The sequence below is a fragment of the Cervus elaphus genome, chromosome 5 (genome assembly GCF_910594005.1).
Source record: "Cervus elaphus chromosome 5, mCerEla1.1, whole genome shotgun sequence".
Taxonomy (NCBI): domain Eukaryota; kingdom Metazoa; phylum Chordata; class Mammalia; order Artiodactyla; family Cervidae; genus Cervus; species Cervus elaphus.
The window spans coordinates 86589332-86605731 of NC_057819.1; the positions used below are offsets into that span (position 1 = coordinate 86589332).

The 16400-nt window shown below is 37.5% G+C and overlaps 1 protein-coding gene across 6 annotated transcripts in view; it reads left to right on the top strand.

The window, feature by feature from the left end:
* Nucleotides 1-16400, top strand: part of TADA2A (transcriptional adaptor 2A) — a 45418-nt gene that overhangs the window by 4044 nt on the left and 24974 nt on the right. For all 6 annotated transcript variants that reach the window (XM_043902954.1, XM_043902952.1, XM_043902957.1 and 3 more), the window contains exons 3-4: nt 8620-8726; nt 9730-9789. In XM_043902954.1, coding sequence (XP_043758889.1) covers nt 8620-8726; nt 9730-9789 — 167 coding nt within the window. The remainder of the gene's footprint in view (nt 1-8619; nt 8727-9729; nt 9790-16400) is intronic.

Sequence of the window (16400 nt, forward strand, 5' to 3'; positions counted from 1 at the left end):
TTTTGTCAGCTGACTCAGTAATGTCCTTTATGGTGTTTTTCTTCCTTCCTTCCCATACAGGATACAGTCAGAGGTCATGTCTTGCATTAAGTTTAACTCCTTTAAACTGAAACATTTTCACAGCCTTTGTCTTTAGTGACTGATACTTTTGGGGAATCAGGCCTTTTCCTCCCTTTTTAAAAATAGAGGTGTCTCATTTTGGGTTTGTCTGGTCTTGCTGTGTCCCTCATTAGTGATATTAATTTTGAAAACCCAGTCAAGGTGTGCATTTAAGTTCTTCACCGTATAATTGTTTTTTTCTCTTACGTATAATAAGTAACCCGTAAGGAGACACTTTCTCAGACCATAAAATATTTTGTTCCTCATCAGAATTTCTCCCTAGTTAGCATCCATTGATGATTTTTGCATTTACTATGATGGTTACAAAGTGATTTTTTCCCCAGACCCCAGTACTCTAGCACTCTCTATATATTTATTAGTTAGCATTTTATTGTTGTCAAGAGACCTCTTGTTTCACTTATTTGTTTAAGTATGGATGCATGAATTGCTGCTTTCTCAATGATTTATAATTTATTTTCATACTTAATTATTTTGGTTCTCAGATTGTCCTAATTTGACTGCTGCGAGTCCCTTCAAGGTGTCTCTTGCAGCCTTGTGACTTGCCCCCACCCTCCATCACTTTGTTGAGCATCTCCTTACTTTTTGGTATGGCTCCGCATTCCAGGTGCATCTTACCTCCCATCACCCAGCCCTGGAATTAGCCACTTCTCTGAGGAGTCCTTGGTCCTTTTAGAGAGGAATGACATTAGAAACTACGATCTGGTCATTGCTTATTGCTGCTAGAGTGTGTTGTCATCTTGGCTTTTTTGGCCCGCAGAGCTCAGAGATATATGTGTGTATATGCTATAAACATATATACCAATATATATATTCACAAATACATGTATATACCTATAGATAACACTTTTTAAGAAATCATGAGTTCACATTGATACCTCCAGTTTATCTTTATAGGTTTTTTCCTTATTTTGTGTCCTTTCATTAGTGAAAACCCTGGCTCCCAAAACATCAGCACATTTGCTCAGTCTTTTAATACATCCAGAATTATTTCAGAATTGCTCTGTGGGTACCACAACATAAAGCAGACATACTTCAACAAATTCAGGATTTGTTTAAAATTCTCTGCATCACCCAGTACTGAAGGTCTGTTAAATATTCATAAATTGCTTGGATTGGTTCTTTTTTTTCCCCGTGCTCATTGTGGCTACAGTATTCTTTTGAAATACTTTTGGGTTTATCTGTTTGTTTTGCTTTTAGTTTTTCTTTCCTATATTTACTGATTTAATTTTTAATTTGTAGAACATAAATATACTTCCAAAAGTCAAAACTGTGGAGATTTATATATGTATATAATTGTTACTCCTTATGTTTCTCTTCCACTCCATTCCATTCCCTCTCATTCAGCCCTTCATAGGTTTCCAGCTTCATTGTTTTCTAGTTTATCTGTCCTTTATTTCTTTTCACAAAGACAGACATGTATATATATATTTTTTAAATTTATTTTTAATTGGAGGATAATTGCTTTACAATGTAGTGTTGGTTTCTGCCATACATCAGCATGATTCAGCCATAGGTATACATATGTCCCCTCCCTCTTGAACCTTCCTCCCACCCCATCACACCCCTCTAGGTTGTCAACAGAGCACGAGTTTGAGCTCCCTGTGTTGAATAGCAACTTCCCATTAGCTATCTGTTTTACATATGGTAATGTATATATTTCAGTGCTACATTCTCAATTCATCCCACCCTCTCCTGCATCCATAAGTCTGTTGTTTGTGTCTGAGTCTCTATTCTTGCCCTGCAAATAGGTTCATCGGTACCATTTTTCTAGATTCCATGTATATGCGTTAATATACAGTATTTGTTTTTCCATTTCTGACTTACTTCACTCTTTGTAACAGGCTCTTAGTTTCACCTGCCTCATTAGAACTGACTCATTTGTTCCTTTTTATGGCTGAGTAGTATTCCATTGTATATATGTACTGCAACTTCTTTATCCATTCATCTGTCCATGGACATTTGGGTTGTTTCCATGTCCTGTCTGTTGTAAATAGTGCTTCAGTGAGCACTGGGGTTCATGAAATGAATATATTTTGTTTTTCCTAATTTCTTACTGTAAAGATAGCATACTATGTATCTTTGCATCTTCCCCCGCCCCCATTTAATAGTATCCTGGAAATACTATATTACTTTGTGGAGTTTTTTTTTTTATAGTTGCATACTACTACATTATGTGGATATACCATAGTTTGATCAACTTCTGTCCAGTGCTTGGACATCAATATAGTTTTTTGCAGTTACAATTAATATTCTAATGCGTAACCTGGTATTGTTGGAGGTGTATATTCAGGTAGATTTTTAGAAGTGGAATTCCTGTGTCCAAAGATAAATGGACATTTCAGTTCAGTCGCTCAGTCATGTCCGACTCTTTGCGACCCCATGAATCGCAGCGTGCCAGGCCTCCCTGTCCATCACCAACTCCCGGAGTTTACTCAGTCTCATGTCCACTGAGTCGGTGATGCCATCTAGCCATCTCATCCTCTGTCGTCCCCTTCTCCTCCTGCCCCCAATCCCTCCCAGCATCAGGGTCTTTTCCAATTAGTCAACTCTTTGCATGAGGTGGCCAAAGTACTGGAGTTTCAGCTTCAGCATCAGTCCTTCCAGTGAACACCCAGGACTGATCTCCTTTCCAATGGACTGATTGGATCTCCTTGCAGTCCAAGGGACTCAAGAATTTTCTCCAGCACCACAGTTCAAAAGCATCAATTTTTCGGTGTTCAGCTTTCTTCACAGTCCAACTCTCACATCCATACATGACCACTGGAAAAACCATAGCCTTGACTAGACGGACCTTTGTTGGCAAAGTAATGTCTCTGCTTTTTAATATGCTATCTAGGTTGGTCATAGCTTTCCTTCCAAGGAGTAAGCATCTTTTAATTTCATGGCTGCAATCACCAGATAGTGCTAAATTCCCTTATATAGGAGTTATGCCATTTTGCATTTCCATAGGCAATATATGAAGATGCCTATTTCTCTACAGCTTGTTGAGAAACTATACTATCAAGCTTTTGAATTTTTGCCAGTCTGATGGGTGAGAACTTTCTGCTGATTGCTCTTATTATGAGTGAAGTTGAATGTCTTTTCATGTTTAAGGTCCATATTCATCTCTCTTTTTCGTAATTACATCTTCATGACTTTCACAATAGGATTTTTGGTTCTTTTTTTTTCCTCTCAATTTTTTTTTAATTAATTATTTTGGCTGAGCTAGGTGTTTATTGCTTTTCTTAAGTTTTCTCTAGTTGCAGCAAGTGGAGATGACTATTTGTTGTGGTGTGCAGACTTCTCATTGCTGTGGTTCTTTTGTTGCAGAGCACAGGCTCTGGGAGTACCTGGGTTTCCAGTAGTTGCAGCACGTGGGCCCAGTAGTTGTGGCATGTGGAATCTTCCTGGCCCAGGGATTGAACCCATGACCTCTGCATTGGCAGGCAGATTCTTATCAACTGTGCCACCTGGGAAGTTCCTTTCTCTCAGTTTTTAAAGGTTCTTTCTATGTTAAGGATGTTAGCCCTTTGTCTATGATATGTTTACAAGTATTTTCTTCTAGTTTATTTGCTTTCTATATTTAGTTATTTTTTTTTTTTGCCAAAAAAGAGATTTTTGTTTATCTATGTAGTCAAATTTATTACTCTTTTATTGCCTCTGGATTTTGAATGATTGTTAAAAAAAAGTCTTTCCCTCCTCCTAGGTTACAGCAAAGTTCTGGAATCCTTTGTGAGGGATAGTTTGGCTATATGTATCAGAAACTTTCTGCATACTCAACGGTTGTAGCTATAGGAAAATAGAAATCCTCAGGAACAAAATGTGAAATGTTATATATTAGGTTGGTGCAAACATAATTGCAGTTTTGGACCATGAATTTTAAATCATTATAGTTAGGCTCAAAGTTATCTTTATTAATCAGAATAGGAAGCATTGAAATCAACATATTTTTGCCAACAAGAAATAAGTTTATTTATTCTTACAACGTAAAAATCCATGTTTCGGGATTCAGCAAACTCTTGGAAAGCATTTTCTGCCTCCTGCTGGTTATGAAAACATTTTCCCTGCAAAAAGTTGTCAAGATTCTTGAAGAAGTGGTAGTCAGTTGGCAGGAGGTCAGGTGAATATGGCAGATAACTTCGTAGCCCAATTCGTCCAACTTTTGAAGCCTTGGTTGTGCGACATGCGGTCACGCGTTGTCATGAAGAAGAATTGGGTCCTTTCTGTTGACCAGTACCAGGCATTTTAGTTTTTGGTGCATTTCATCAGTAAACTGAGCATACTTCTCAGATGTAATGGTTTTGCTGAGATTCAAAAAGCTATAGTAGATCAGACTGGCAGCAGGCCACCAAACAGTGACCATGACCTTTTTTGGGTGGGAGTTTGGCTTTGGGAAGTGCTTTGGAACTTCTTGGTCCAGCCACCGAGCTGGTTGTTGCTGGTTGTTGTATACAGTCCGCTTTTTGTTGCATGTCACAGTCTAATCAAGAAATGGTTCGTTGTTGTGTGGAGTAAGAGAAGACGACACTTCAGAATGATTTTTTTTTTTTTTAAATTTCAGTCAGTTCATGAGGCACACACTTATCAAGCTTTTTCACCTTTTCAATTTGCTTCAAATGCCAAATGACCATACAGTGGTCGACACTGAGTTCTTCAGCAACTTCTTGTATAGTTGTAAGAGGATCAGCTTCGATGATGGCTCTCAATTGGTTGTTGACTTCTGATAGCCAGCCACTGTGCTCCTCATCTTCAAGGCTCTCATTTCCTTTGCAGAACTTCTTGAACCACCACTGCACTCTATGTTCATTAGCAGTTCCTGGGCCAAATGTGTTGTTGATGTGCATTGTCTCTGCTGCTTTACGACCCATTTTGAACTTGAATAAAAAAATCACTTGAATTTGCTTTTTGTCTATTATTTCTATAGTCTAAAATAAATAGCAAGTATTAAGTCATTATCAAAAAAAAAAAAAAGCAAGACGTGTGCATTAAAATGTTGTATAACGTAACCACATTTACTTAGAAATTATTCCAATATCAAATGGCAAGGTTCAATAGTGCAAAACTGTAGCTACTTTTGCACCAACCTAATGTACAGGAACATTGACTTCAGCATTTTTTATAATAGTGAAAAATTGGAAATAACATAAATGCCCAACAGTAGGGAACTGGTTAGACTAGTGATTCTCAATCTTAGGAGACTCCGTGTTTGATTTTTATGTTTTTAATGCCTCTTTTCCTATTTGGAAATGAAATGCATAGATAACATATCTATACCCATGATTTCAAAGAAATAAAAATAATGCCCTAACTATACTATAAAGGATAAATAAAAGAAGTAATATATAATAACGTAATTTATAAGAAAATAATACCTATCTCAATATGTTTAGTCATTACAGTGGAAGACATAATGCCTTAGTCATCAGATGCTTGTATTCATATGTTGAATCACTGTGCATATTACAACTACAAGTGCACAGTGATGCATGCGTGCTGCATTGGTGATTCAGAAATACCACAACTTGAGTTAAGTCTTAGTAAAATTCTGAACACAACAAGATAAAATCTCCCCTTGAAGTAATGCAGCTGCCTTCCTGGAAAATTCAATACATATTAGAGCTAACAAAAACATTTTGTCTAATGTGTAATTAGGTTTCAGGTCATGTAATTATGAATAAGTTTTCACCTACTTGAACATCTGGTGGGACATTTGAAAGTTGTGCAGTAGACAGGCCAGTTCTGTGGTGTGTAGTAATATCTTGAGTGCTGTAGGATGTCTAGCGTCCCTGGTCCCTGCCTGCTAAGTGCAGTAGTGCTCCCTAGTCATTATGGCAACAAGAAAGCATCTCCTCAGATTTATACAGTGCTTTCCTAGGAGGCAGTTGAAAACCACTAGGTTAGCTAATTGATATACTGGAATATTATTCATCCATTGAAAAGAATAAGGGAGATCTATGTGTACTGTCATGATAGACGTTGAGAATATATTGTCAAGTGGGAAAAAAACAAGCTATAAAAACATGTGGTATCTCACGTTTGTTAAATATACACACACATACAAGGAAGAAAGGCTGGAAATCAGAATGTTAATAGAGGGTGACATTCTTTTATTGTCTAAAATTTTTAAAACTATAAGTTGGATTATTTTTTCTAAAATTACTTCTTGACACAAGAGTTTAAAAGCTATTTAGGTCAGTCATTGGTCAATTTTTTTGTTATTGTTGAAGAAAATTTGAGGAAAGAAAAACGTATCATTAAAAGGATGTGAGGAAGAAGGTAATTTGATAAAAATTGACATTTAATATAAAATCATTTTTGTTTTAAATGGGAGAAATGGGGTAGTTTCTGTTCCAAATATTTACTTTGAAGCTATGGCCAGAAAGATTACCTTTCTTTCCTCTGTCACCTTTCTACAGGTCTACATTTAGAAACAAAAGAAAAGAAGAATAATCACCACTTAAAGGAGGGAAAGGTGCCTTGAAGAGTGTTTCTTGGATTTTAGGAAGAAACATTATATTACAGAATGTGAGAAACGTTTGCCCCAGGCCAAACAGATTAAATCCCTTCTCTACCTTCAAAGCCTGTGTTCTTAGATTCCTGTGGATCACAAGAGAACAACTGTGCTATATTGCCCTGACTGGAGAGTGGCAGTTTGGGGCAGCCAGGGACACACATGTATGGGTTTTTATAACTTTAGAGAGTTTGGGTTGTACTCCTTGCCTTGGTATTTCAGAGACAGTACTGTCATTGGAACTGGAGGAAGTCTGCTCTGTTCTCTGCTTACTGTGAGAGAAAGGGAAGGAGCTGTCCTAGGTTTAACTCCCAACTCAAGTATAAATTAGTACATCTCAAGATGTATAATTAGAGTTTTTGCCCCCAGCTTTTTATTATGAAAAATTTCAAACTTGTAAAGAACGTGAAACAATAGTACAGTGATTACTTGTAGCCCATTACCCAGATACAGCAGTTATTAACATTTTTGTCAGATGGGCTTTATCTGTAACTGTATATGTGTTAGGTAGGTATGTGACATTATTTTCCCATGGGAAAATAAATTGTGGGCATTATGAGACTTCCAGTTAAAACTTGTGTTTGTTTCTCTGCAGGTGCCATATCTGCTTAAATGCTTGAAATAGTAGGTACTGTAGGAAGGAACAAAGCTGCCTGAAATAAAAAGGAACATCATTTTTGTGTTTTCTTTTTTTTGTCTTAAGTATACATTTATTATACATTTTTAACAAAAGTAAATAACTTCTATTTCGCATTATACATTTTAACAAAAAATGTACATTATACATTAATTAAACATTTTTAACAAAAGTAATTTCTATTTTGCATAGAAAACAGTGGACTGCAGAGTGAATAATAGGGAGAGCTGTCCTCTTATGCAAGCATTTAACAGATTAGCACAGTTTGTGAAAATAAATGCAAAATGAAGTTTTTGATAACTACACATCCCTTTTACACTTCCTTAAAGTGGCAAAAATGAACACTCAATAACATCACCCAAAGATATAGCTTTTCTGTAACATAGGAAAATAGGTAAAAATACATAAACTTTAAGTTACAAGTATTAATCAATGGTTTGGATGTTTCAGTATTCTGTCTAACAAATTAATTAGGGATCCAATGATTATCCATTAATTAATTGAATCCTTGGTTTAAGCTACCTTAAGATAATTTGGAAATTATCTTCAAGTTGACACTACAAAGTATAACTACTTTTGAAATCAAAAGTTTTAGAACAACTATTCAATTTAGTTGAATAAAAAGGTATATTTTCATAATTGAAAACATTATATAGGTGTATAATCAGTTTATTTAATCAGTAAAATTTTAAAATTTGAAGAAAACTCAGAACAAAACGTATGCTTGTATTATATGTAAAACAGAAAAAAAATTGAAAACTATACCATTCAGGTATGACCTAAATCAAATCCCTTACAATTACACAGTGGAAGTGGGAAATAGATTTAAGGGACTAGATCTGATAGACAAAGTGCCTGAAGAACTATGGATGGAGGTTCCTGACATAGTAGAGGAGACAGGGATCAAGACCATCCCCAAGGAAAAGAAATGCAAAAAGGCAAAATGGTTGTCTGATGAGACCTTACAATTAGATGTGTAAAGAAGATAAGCGAAAAACAAAGGAGAAAAGGAAGGATATACCCATTTGAATACAGAGTTCCCAAGAATAGTAAGGAGAGATAAGAAAGCCTTCCTCAATGGTGACGTGAAAGTGAAGTCACTCAGTCTTGTCTGATTCTTCGCAACCCCATGGACTGTAGCTTACCTTGCTCCTCCGTCCATGGGATTTTCCGGGCAAGAGTACTGGAGTGGGTTGCCGTTTCCTTCTCCAGAGCATTTTTGTGTTTTCTTATTTGGAATGAGCTCATCTTGTCTCCATGAACTTTTCAGCACAGTGTATTACCTTGTGTAATCATTTGCAGATTTCTAGCTTCTGGTGCTGAAGATAGTCATATGGTGTTTTAAAGCTAGTAATTTTTCTTTATGTTCTAGATGATCCCTCTGATAAGCCACCTTGCCGAGGCTGCTCCTCCTACCTCATGGAGCCTTATATCAAGTGTGCAGAATGTGGTCCACCTCCTTTTTTCCTCTGCTTACAGGTAACTCGGGGAGGCTTGCCTAGTTTTATAGGCATAGTAAATTCAGTGATGACTTTCAGTTGCTCAGAAGGACCGTACCCTGTTAAATCTATTTTTTCCGTCAGTCTTTAATTACACATTTTACCAGTGAAAAATTGGAGAACAGAGCACGATGGATGAGATAGTCTGTTGAATATTCCACTTCCTCCTTATCAACCTAATGCTGTTTTTGCCAGTAGATTTCAAGTATTGGGACTACAGGAAGTAGAATTGGAGGATTATTCCTTTTGATAGCCCCTGTGACACTGTTTTTTATCTTATTAAAGAGTGATGTTTGGGCAGGTGACAAAGGAACAGAGTGTTCTGTCGCTGATGATAGTAATAGCAGTACTGATAAGTGCTTACTCTGTGCCAGGCTCTGTTTTGAGTACTTTGCATGAATTAACTTTTAAATCATCACTGCAGCCCTAGGAAGTAAGTAATGATTAGTACTCCTATTTTACAAAGGAAACTCGGCCAAAGAGAGGTTAAATAATTGCTTCAGGGTCACACAGCAAATACCATATTTTATCAGATCCAGAATGCTATTGATTAAAAGAAACATCCCAGTTTCAGAGATGTTAAAGTGTAAAAATGGCTGATGGAAGTTGTAATATACTTTTCACTGTAAGATGAATCCACATTTCAGAGTTTTAAAATATGACAAAATATATCTTAGAATTGCTGAAATACACTAAGAGCAAGGATTCAAATTTAGACAGTCTGCTTCCAGGGCTTATGCTTTTCTAAAAGGAGGAGTTGTCCTAGGAATAAGTCTTTTTTCCCAGATTGTTGTTTTTTCTCTATGAGGGCCTTTGAAAAGCTGTGATCATGAACCTAACCTTTGAGTTGTGGCTGCAAACAAGAGTAAATGAATTCTTAAAAACTCATTGAAGAGTAAAATACCCACCAGTCATCATCTATCCTTTAAGAAAGCATTTCAAAATGTAACTTTTTGGTAACTTAATTTTTGTTTCTTTTGCAGTGTTTCACGCGAGGATTTGAGTACAAGAAACATCAAAGTGATCATACTTATGAAATAATGGTAATGAAGTTGTATGAATTTCCCTTCATTTTCAAATTTTATACTGGATATTATTCTTTCTTCATCTGCAAGTATCTGCCTTTTCTTTTCCCCACGTCTGAATTAGGTAATCATTGCCCAATAAGCTTTTTAGGATTTTATGGATCTACTAAAGCATTCAAGTCTGAAAATCATTTTACATACTTAGATTTTTGGTTTAATTTAGAAGGAATTTAAAGGAAGTATTCTTTGAGATTTACTATGTAAGGATCAGAGGTGTGCTGCTTTCTAGGTTTGTTTATAAACATAGTAAATGTATTGTTGCTGTGTTTGGCTAATGGTATTTTTATGTGGTTCGTGTGGTCAGTGGTGAGATTTATGTCTGGCGCTCCACCTTCTCAGCTTTGGAGAAATTAGTTACCCTCGGAGAGTTAAGTTGTAAATTGAATATAGGATCAATGATATAGTAATACATAAAATCACTTTGAAGAGATAGATTGACTCATAGGCCAGAGTAAGACTTGGCTATAATTTGATTGATTTTTTTGACACCTGTAAAGAAGGAATGAGGGACGGATGGATATTAGTAGTGTCCTTCCAGTATCTTGGAGAAGGAAATGGGAACCCACTCCAGTATTCTTGCTTGGAGAATCCCATGGACAGCTGGCAGGGTCGCATAGAGTCAGACACGACTGAAGTGACAACATTCATTCCAGTATCTAGCCGGAGGAGTGGGCACTTTACTAAGCCAAAGTAAATATCTGGTATGCTTGGCAGGCATGTATACAGTACCTTTGTCTGTTATCAGAGCCTATCTCCTGGTTCACCAAGTAGTTTTCTTACATTTGGCCTCCTTTGTTGGTTTTTCTTAAAGGAAGGAATGCTGGTTGGGCATCTTCTTGACAGTAGTTTCACATCATGGATTAATCGGTTGATACTTGTGTAGTTTTCTCTTGCTGTCATAACAACTTATCAAAAATGAAACAGCTTAAGACAACAGGAATTTATCATCTCACAGTTCTGTTGGTCAAAACACCAATTATGTTCATTGGTTTGCTCCAGATTCCGTAAGGCTGAAATTAAAGTGTTGGTCTGTCTGGATTTTTGTCTGGAGACCCTAGGGGAGAATCCACTTTCAGTCCCTTCCCATTCTCATTCAAGTTGTTGACAGAATTCACTGCCTGGAGGTTGTAGGAGATATGATATTGTTTCCTTCTTGATTGTTGGCCGGGACTTGCTCTCAGCCTTTAGAGTTTCCTGACCCCCTTTGTACATATTCAAAGCCACCAATAGCAGGGAGGCCTTGAAGGTTATTGATGAAACACTTGGCCTCTCTGACCTCTCCTGGTTCATGACTTCTGTGCTGGATCTCTCTGACTCTTCTCTGTCTCTTAAGACCTATGTGATTACAGTGGATTCACCTGCTTAATCGCCTATTTTCCAGTCAGTTAATTAGTACCTGGTCAGCATAGTTCCTTCACAGGAATATTTAGTTAGTGTTTGACTAATCAGGGGATAAGAATCTTTGGGGAGTGGGGGCCACCTTGAGAATTCTGTCTGCCACAGTGCTGTAGCCTGTCTACTTCTGTCTTTTAGCAGTTTGAAAAGGGTAACTCAGCATCTCCAACTCTTATTTGTGAAGCCTTGAGTGAATTTCTGGGCCCATAATGCTGAGAGTCAGGTCCTGGTCCATAATGAATTAGTCAAAGAAATTCTCCTTAGTAAGAGTTCTTGGCAGCTAACTGTCCGGCCTTCCCCTACCTCTCTCTCAACACCTTCAGTCTTCTAACTAGTTTCTTCACTAATTATAAGGTTTGGAATATATTTTTTAATATTAGGCTTTGATTTTTAGATCAGTTATAAGTTCACAGCAAAATTGAGTACAAAGTACAGAAATTTCACCTGTATCCTCTGCCCCCACAAATGCATAGCCTCCCCTATTATCAGCATCCCCCACCAGAATTGTACATAAATTATCACTGAGGAACCTACGTTGATCCTCATTATCACCCAAAGTCCATAGTTTATATTAGGGTTCACTGCATGTTAACACATTCTGTAGATTTGTGGAAATACAGAATGACATATATCTACCATTATAGTATAGCGTATAGTACAGAGTAGTTTCATGGTCCTAAAAGTCTTCTGTGTTCTGCCTCGTCATCCACCCCTCCCCCTAACTCCTGGCAACCATGGATCTTTTGATGACCTCCATGGTTTTGCCTTTTCCAAAATGTCATAGAGTTGGGATCCAAAATGTCATAGAGTGTACCCTTTTCAGATTGGCTTCTTTCACTAAGTAATACATGTATAAGTTTCCTGCATGTCTTTTCATGGCTTGATAGCTTGTTTCTTTTTTAGCCCTGAATAATAGTCTGTTGTCTAGATGTACCACAGTTTATTTATTCATCCACCTACTGAAGGATATCTTGGTTGCTTCCAGTTTTTGGCAATTAAGAATAAAGCAACTATAGATACCCACATACAGGTTTTTCTTCTGACCTGAGTTTTCAGTTCCTTTGGGTAAATACCAAGAAAATGGTTGCTGGATCATATGGTATGAGTATGTTTCGTTTTGTAAGAAACTGTCAAACTGCCCAAAGTGGCTGTGCCATTTTGCGTTCCCACCACCAGTGGAAGAGAGTTCCTGTTGCTCCACACCCTTGTCAGCATTTGGTGTTGTCAGTGTTCTGGGTTTTGGCCATTCTGATAGGTATATGGTGCTGTCTCATTTTAACCTGCATTTCTCTGACAACATATGATATGGAATATATGAAATATGAATTCTTTTCCCTTTTGTTTCCCTTCTGTTAATTGCAAAATGAATGCAGGGTTGGAGGAAGAATGTGGTGCTGTGGCTCTGAGTTCATTTCACTAAGGTTATCCCATCTTCAAAAGTTACCTTTATTCATCCCAAATTCACACAAGAATGCTAAGAAGCAGAATGCGTATTTATTTATTTGAATTGTGATTCAGTGTACTTTGAGTAGATTGAGATTATCCTCTGCAGGAAGACTGACCATGAACTCGCTTTAACTATCCTGGGCACCATGCCTTCTGCCTAATGCTGACGGCACGAAGTTTCGCTCCAAGTCCCTCTATCTCTTCAGATTACATCATTCTTTTCTCACATATTCTACACCCATACAAACACATTTCAGAATTCTGTTCTTTATAGCGCTTTTGGAGATTACTAATGCTCTTTTTGTTTCTTCTAGTCTTTACTCCCAGATAAGGAAAAGATGAATCTCCTTCCATAGGAATGATGACCACGTTTTGGTTTTCTCTACATGAAGTCACTAAAACCTTGATTTTTTTTTTTCCCCTTATATGAAGCCTCAAAAAACTTTAAATGGCTTTCAGTACTTTTGCCATCTCACAGTGCTGTATTTTTGGAAGTTACTCATGCTGTGGTGGGTGGTGCATTAATCAGGATTTCTGAGCGCTTTGCCTGTTTTTGTCTTATAATTCTTAGAACCTTGCGCAAGTCGAGGCACCGTGTTTTGCCACACCCTTTATACCAGTGATTCTTAAACTTCAGTGCATAAGAATCACCTGGGGGCTTCTTAATATTATAGATTCCTAGACCTTGCTATTAGAGATTCTTGTTCAGTAGGGCCAAGATTGGGTTCAGAGATTGAAAAACACTGTTTCAACTTTAAGAAAAACTGCCTTATATGCCCATTTAGTTTTGGTGTAGAAAGTCTTTCTGGTTTATCTTATAGTAAGGTTGGTGAGGGCTAATTAATATTAGAAAACGCACTTTCAGAAATACAGGCTTTCCAACTATGAGTTGTTCTATTTGCCTGTATTTATGGTACTTTCCCGGAGAAGGCAATGGCACCCCACTCCAGTATTCTTGCCTGGAAAATCCCACGGATGGAGGAGCCTGGTAGGCATCGGTCCATGGGGTCGCTAAGAGTCGGACACGACTGAGCAATTTCACTTTCACTTTTCACTTTCACACATTGGAGAAGGCAGTGGCAACCCACTCCAGTGTTCTTGCCTGGAGAATCCCAGGGACGGGGGACCCTGGTGGGCTGCCGTCTATGGGGTTGCACAGAGTCAGACACGACTGAAGTGACTTAGCAGCATGGTACTTCCCCGTGGACAGAGGAGCCTGGTAGGCTGCAGTCCATGGGGTCACTAAGAGTCGGACATGACTGGGCGACTTCACTTTCCCTTTTCACTTTCATGCATCGGAGAAGGAAATAGCAACCCACTCCATGTACTTGCCTGGAGAATCCCAGGGATGGGGGAGTCTGGTGGGCTGCCGTCTGAGTTGGACATGACTGAAGCGACTTAGCAGCAGCAGCAACAGCATGGTACTTTCCAGATTGAGTGATTATTTTGAATTTAATACAGATACAGGCTCTGAAGTTTCTCGTTTGGATCTCATAGTACCTCACGTGAGGCATATTCCTAGTAAGTGCTCAGATAAAATGTATTGCTTATTAGTAATATAATTTGACAGATCACAGAGGGTTTTTTGTGTGTGTGTGTCATTAACAGAAGATAGAACAATTTCTAAACACCTGTGTGATTGAAGGATCGCTCTTCTATTTATTTATTTATTTGGCCGTGCCGGGTCTTAGTTGTGGGGATCTTCTCTCATTGTGGCATGCGAACTCTTAGTTGCAGCCTGCCAGCTCCTTGACCAGAGTTCAAAATTGCACCCCCTATGTTGAGAGCAGAGTCCTAGCCACTGGACCACTAGGAGAATTCCTAAAGATCTTTGTGTGTGTGTGTGCACATGTGCGTGCCTGCGTGTGCGCGCGTGTATAGGAACTACTCAGTTCAACTCTTTGCAACCCGATGGACTATAGCCTGCCAGGCTCCTCTGTCTGTAGGATTTCCCAGATAAGAATACTACCATTTTCTTCTCCTGGGGGTCTTCCCCACCCAGGGAGTGAACCCATGTCTCCTGTGCGTCTCCTGCACTGTAGTCAGATCCTTCACCCTGAGCCACCAGGGAAGCCCAGACTCTTGTGTGACGTTTGTTGTTTTTTTTTTTTTTTTTCCTAACTGTTCTAGGTTGGTTACCTCATGTATTTGTCCTATGGGTTCTTTCTCTCCTTCCTACCCCTCCCTCACTCTTTCTCTTGTTTCATACAGTTTGATTGTTTAAAAACCTGAGTTGTTTGTCTTATAGATGTTAGCACAGTCTAGATTTTGCCAGTTAACATGTTCCTCTGACTTCTGTGTTTCCTACAAATTAGTAGTAACATATATTGGATATATCAGATTCATTCACGATCATTGTCTAGATTTGTTCATCTAGGATTGCAAAATGCATAGTTATCTTTTAATTCTATCACTTCTTTTAATTTAGTTAAAATAATTCTATAAAAAGAAACATCCTTGCATTATCTATGTAATCACACTAAGGTAAAGTTCGTACAGAAAGGCAGGATAAATTATTTCCCTTTGTTTACCAGTTTTGAAAGTATGAGTTCCTTCTCTGGAATCCTCTAGACATTGAGGATGTTTGGCATGTTATAAACCTTTGCAATTGTTATTCTTTTTAATGTTCAAAATGTTCCATTTTTAGTTAGTGGGAGCCTCTACAAGTTGACCTCTGAATCCTTTTGACATGACCCTCATATTCTTTGAGAGTTTCTTTGCTTTCCAGTATAATAAAATGTTCCAATCTCATCTTGTACATTTCCTCCCCAAAACTAAAATGAGCCTTTTCTTGAAAGAGCCCTGGTTCCTTTAGTGGAAAATTGTCCTTAGAGACCACACACAGGGCACTAGAAGTATTCATTGTTGTTGGATTAGTCATTTTTTCTAGATTTTTTTATTGAATAGGTTTTTTTTTTTTTTTTAATGTCTTATACAGTTTTTAAAGGTTACACTTCATTTACAGTTATTACAAAATATTGGCTATGTTCCCTGTGTTGTACAATACATCCTTGTAGCCTGTCTTACACCCAATAGTTTGTACCTCCCACTCCTTCATCCCTATATTTTACCCCCCACATACATACTGGTAATCACTAGTTTGTGCTCTATATTGGAAATTTTTATTTTAAGACAAAATACATCATGAGTTCATACTAAAAACTTTCATTTCAAATACAGGACCACATGGTTTTATATAACCTCATAGATCGCCTATCTTTTCTTTCCCCCAAGCCCCAAATCCCACTGTCCAGTGACACCAGTACAGTTACTTAACAGCTTTATCCCACACTACATCAACATATAATAATCTCAGAATAGCTCTACCAACACTACGTGAAAACAATAGTTGTCAATCACTACTTAATTTTTTTTGGCAGTTCGTTTTACTTTATAAAGTATATTCTACGATAAATATATAGTCAAATTATTATGTTTTAAAGTCACCTGGGATTGCTTCTTTCTGTGTGATTATGCCTTAAAATTAATCCATAGGTTAATTTGTTACATTTTACTTTTGATTTTTGTGATATTAAAATTTAATACTTAGTGTACAGTATTTATGTTTTCAAAGTCAGGTCTACAGAAAAGGAATATCCAGAGAGGACCAGCTTTTATCCTTGTCCTATCCCTCCCGTCTTCTCCCTCCCTCCCCAATAGGTAGCTTTGGTTCTATTATTATTTATGATTTATATGATGATAAATATGATTTATTTATGATTTAATCT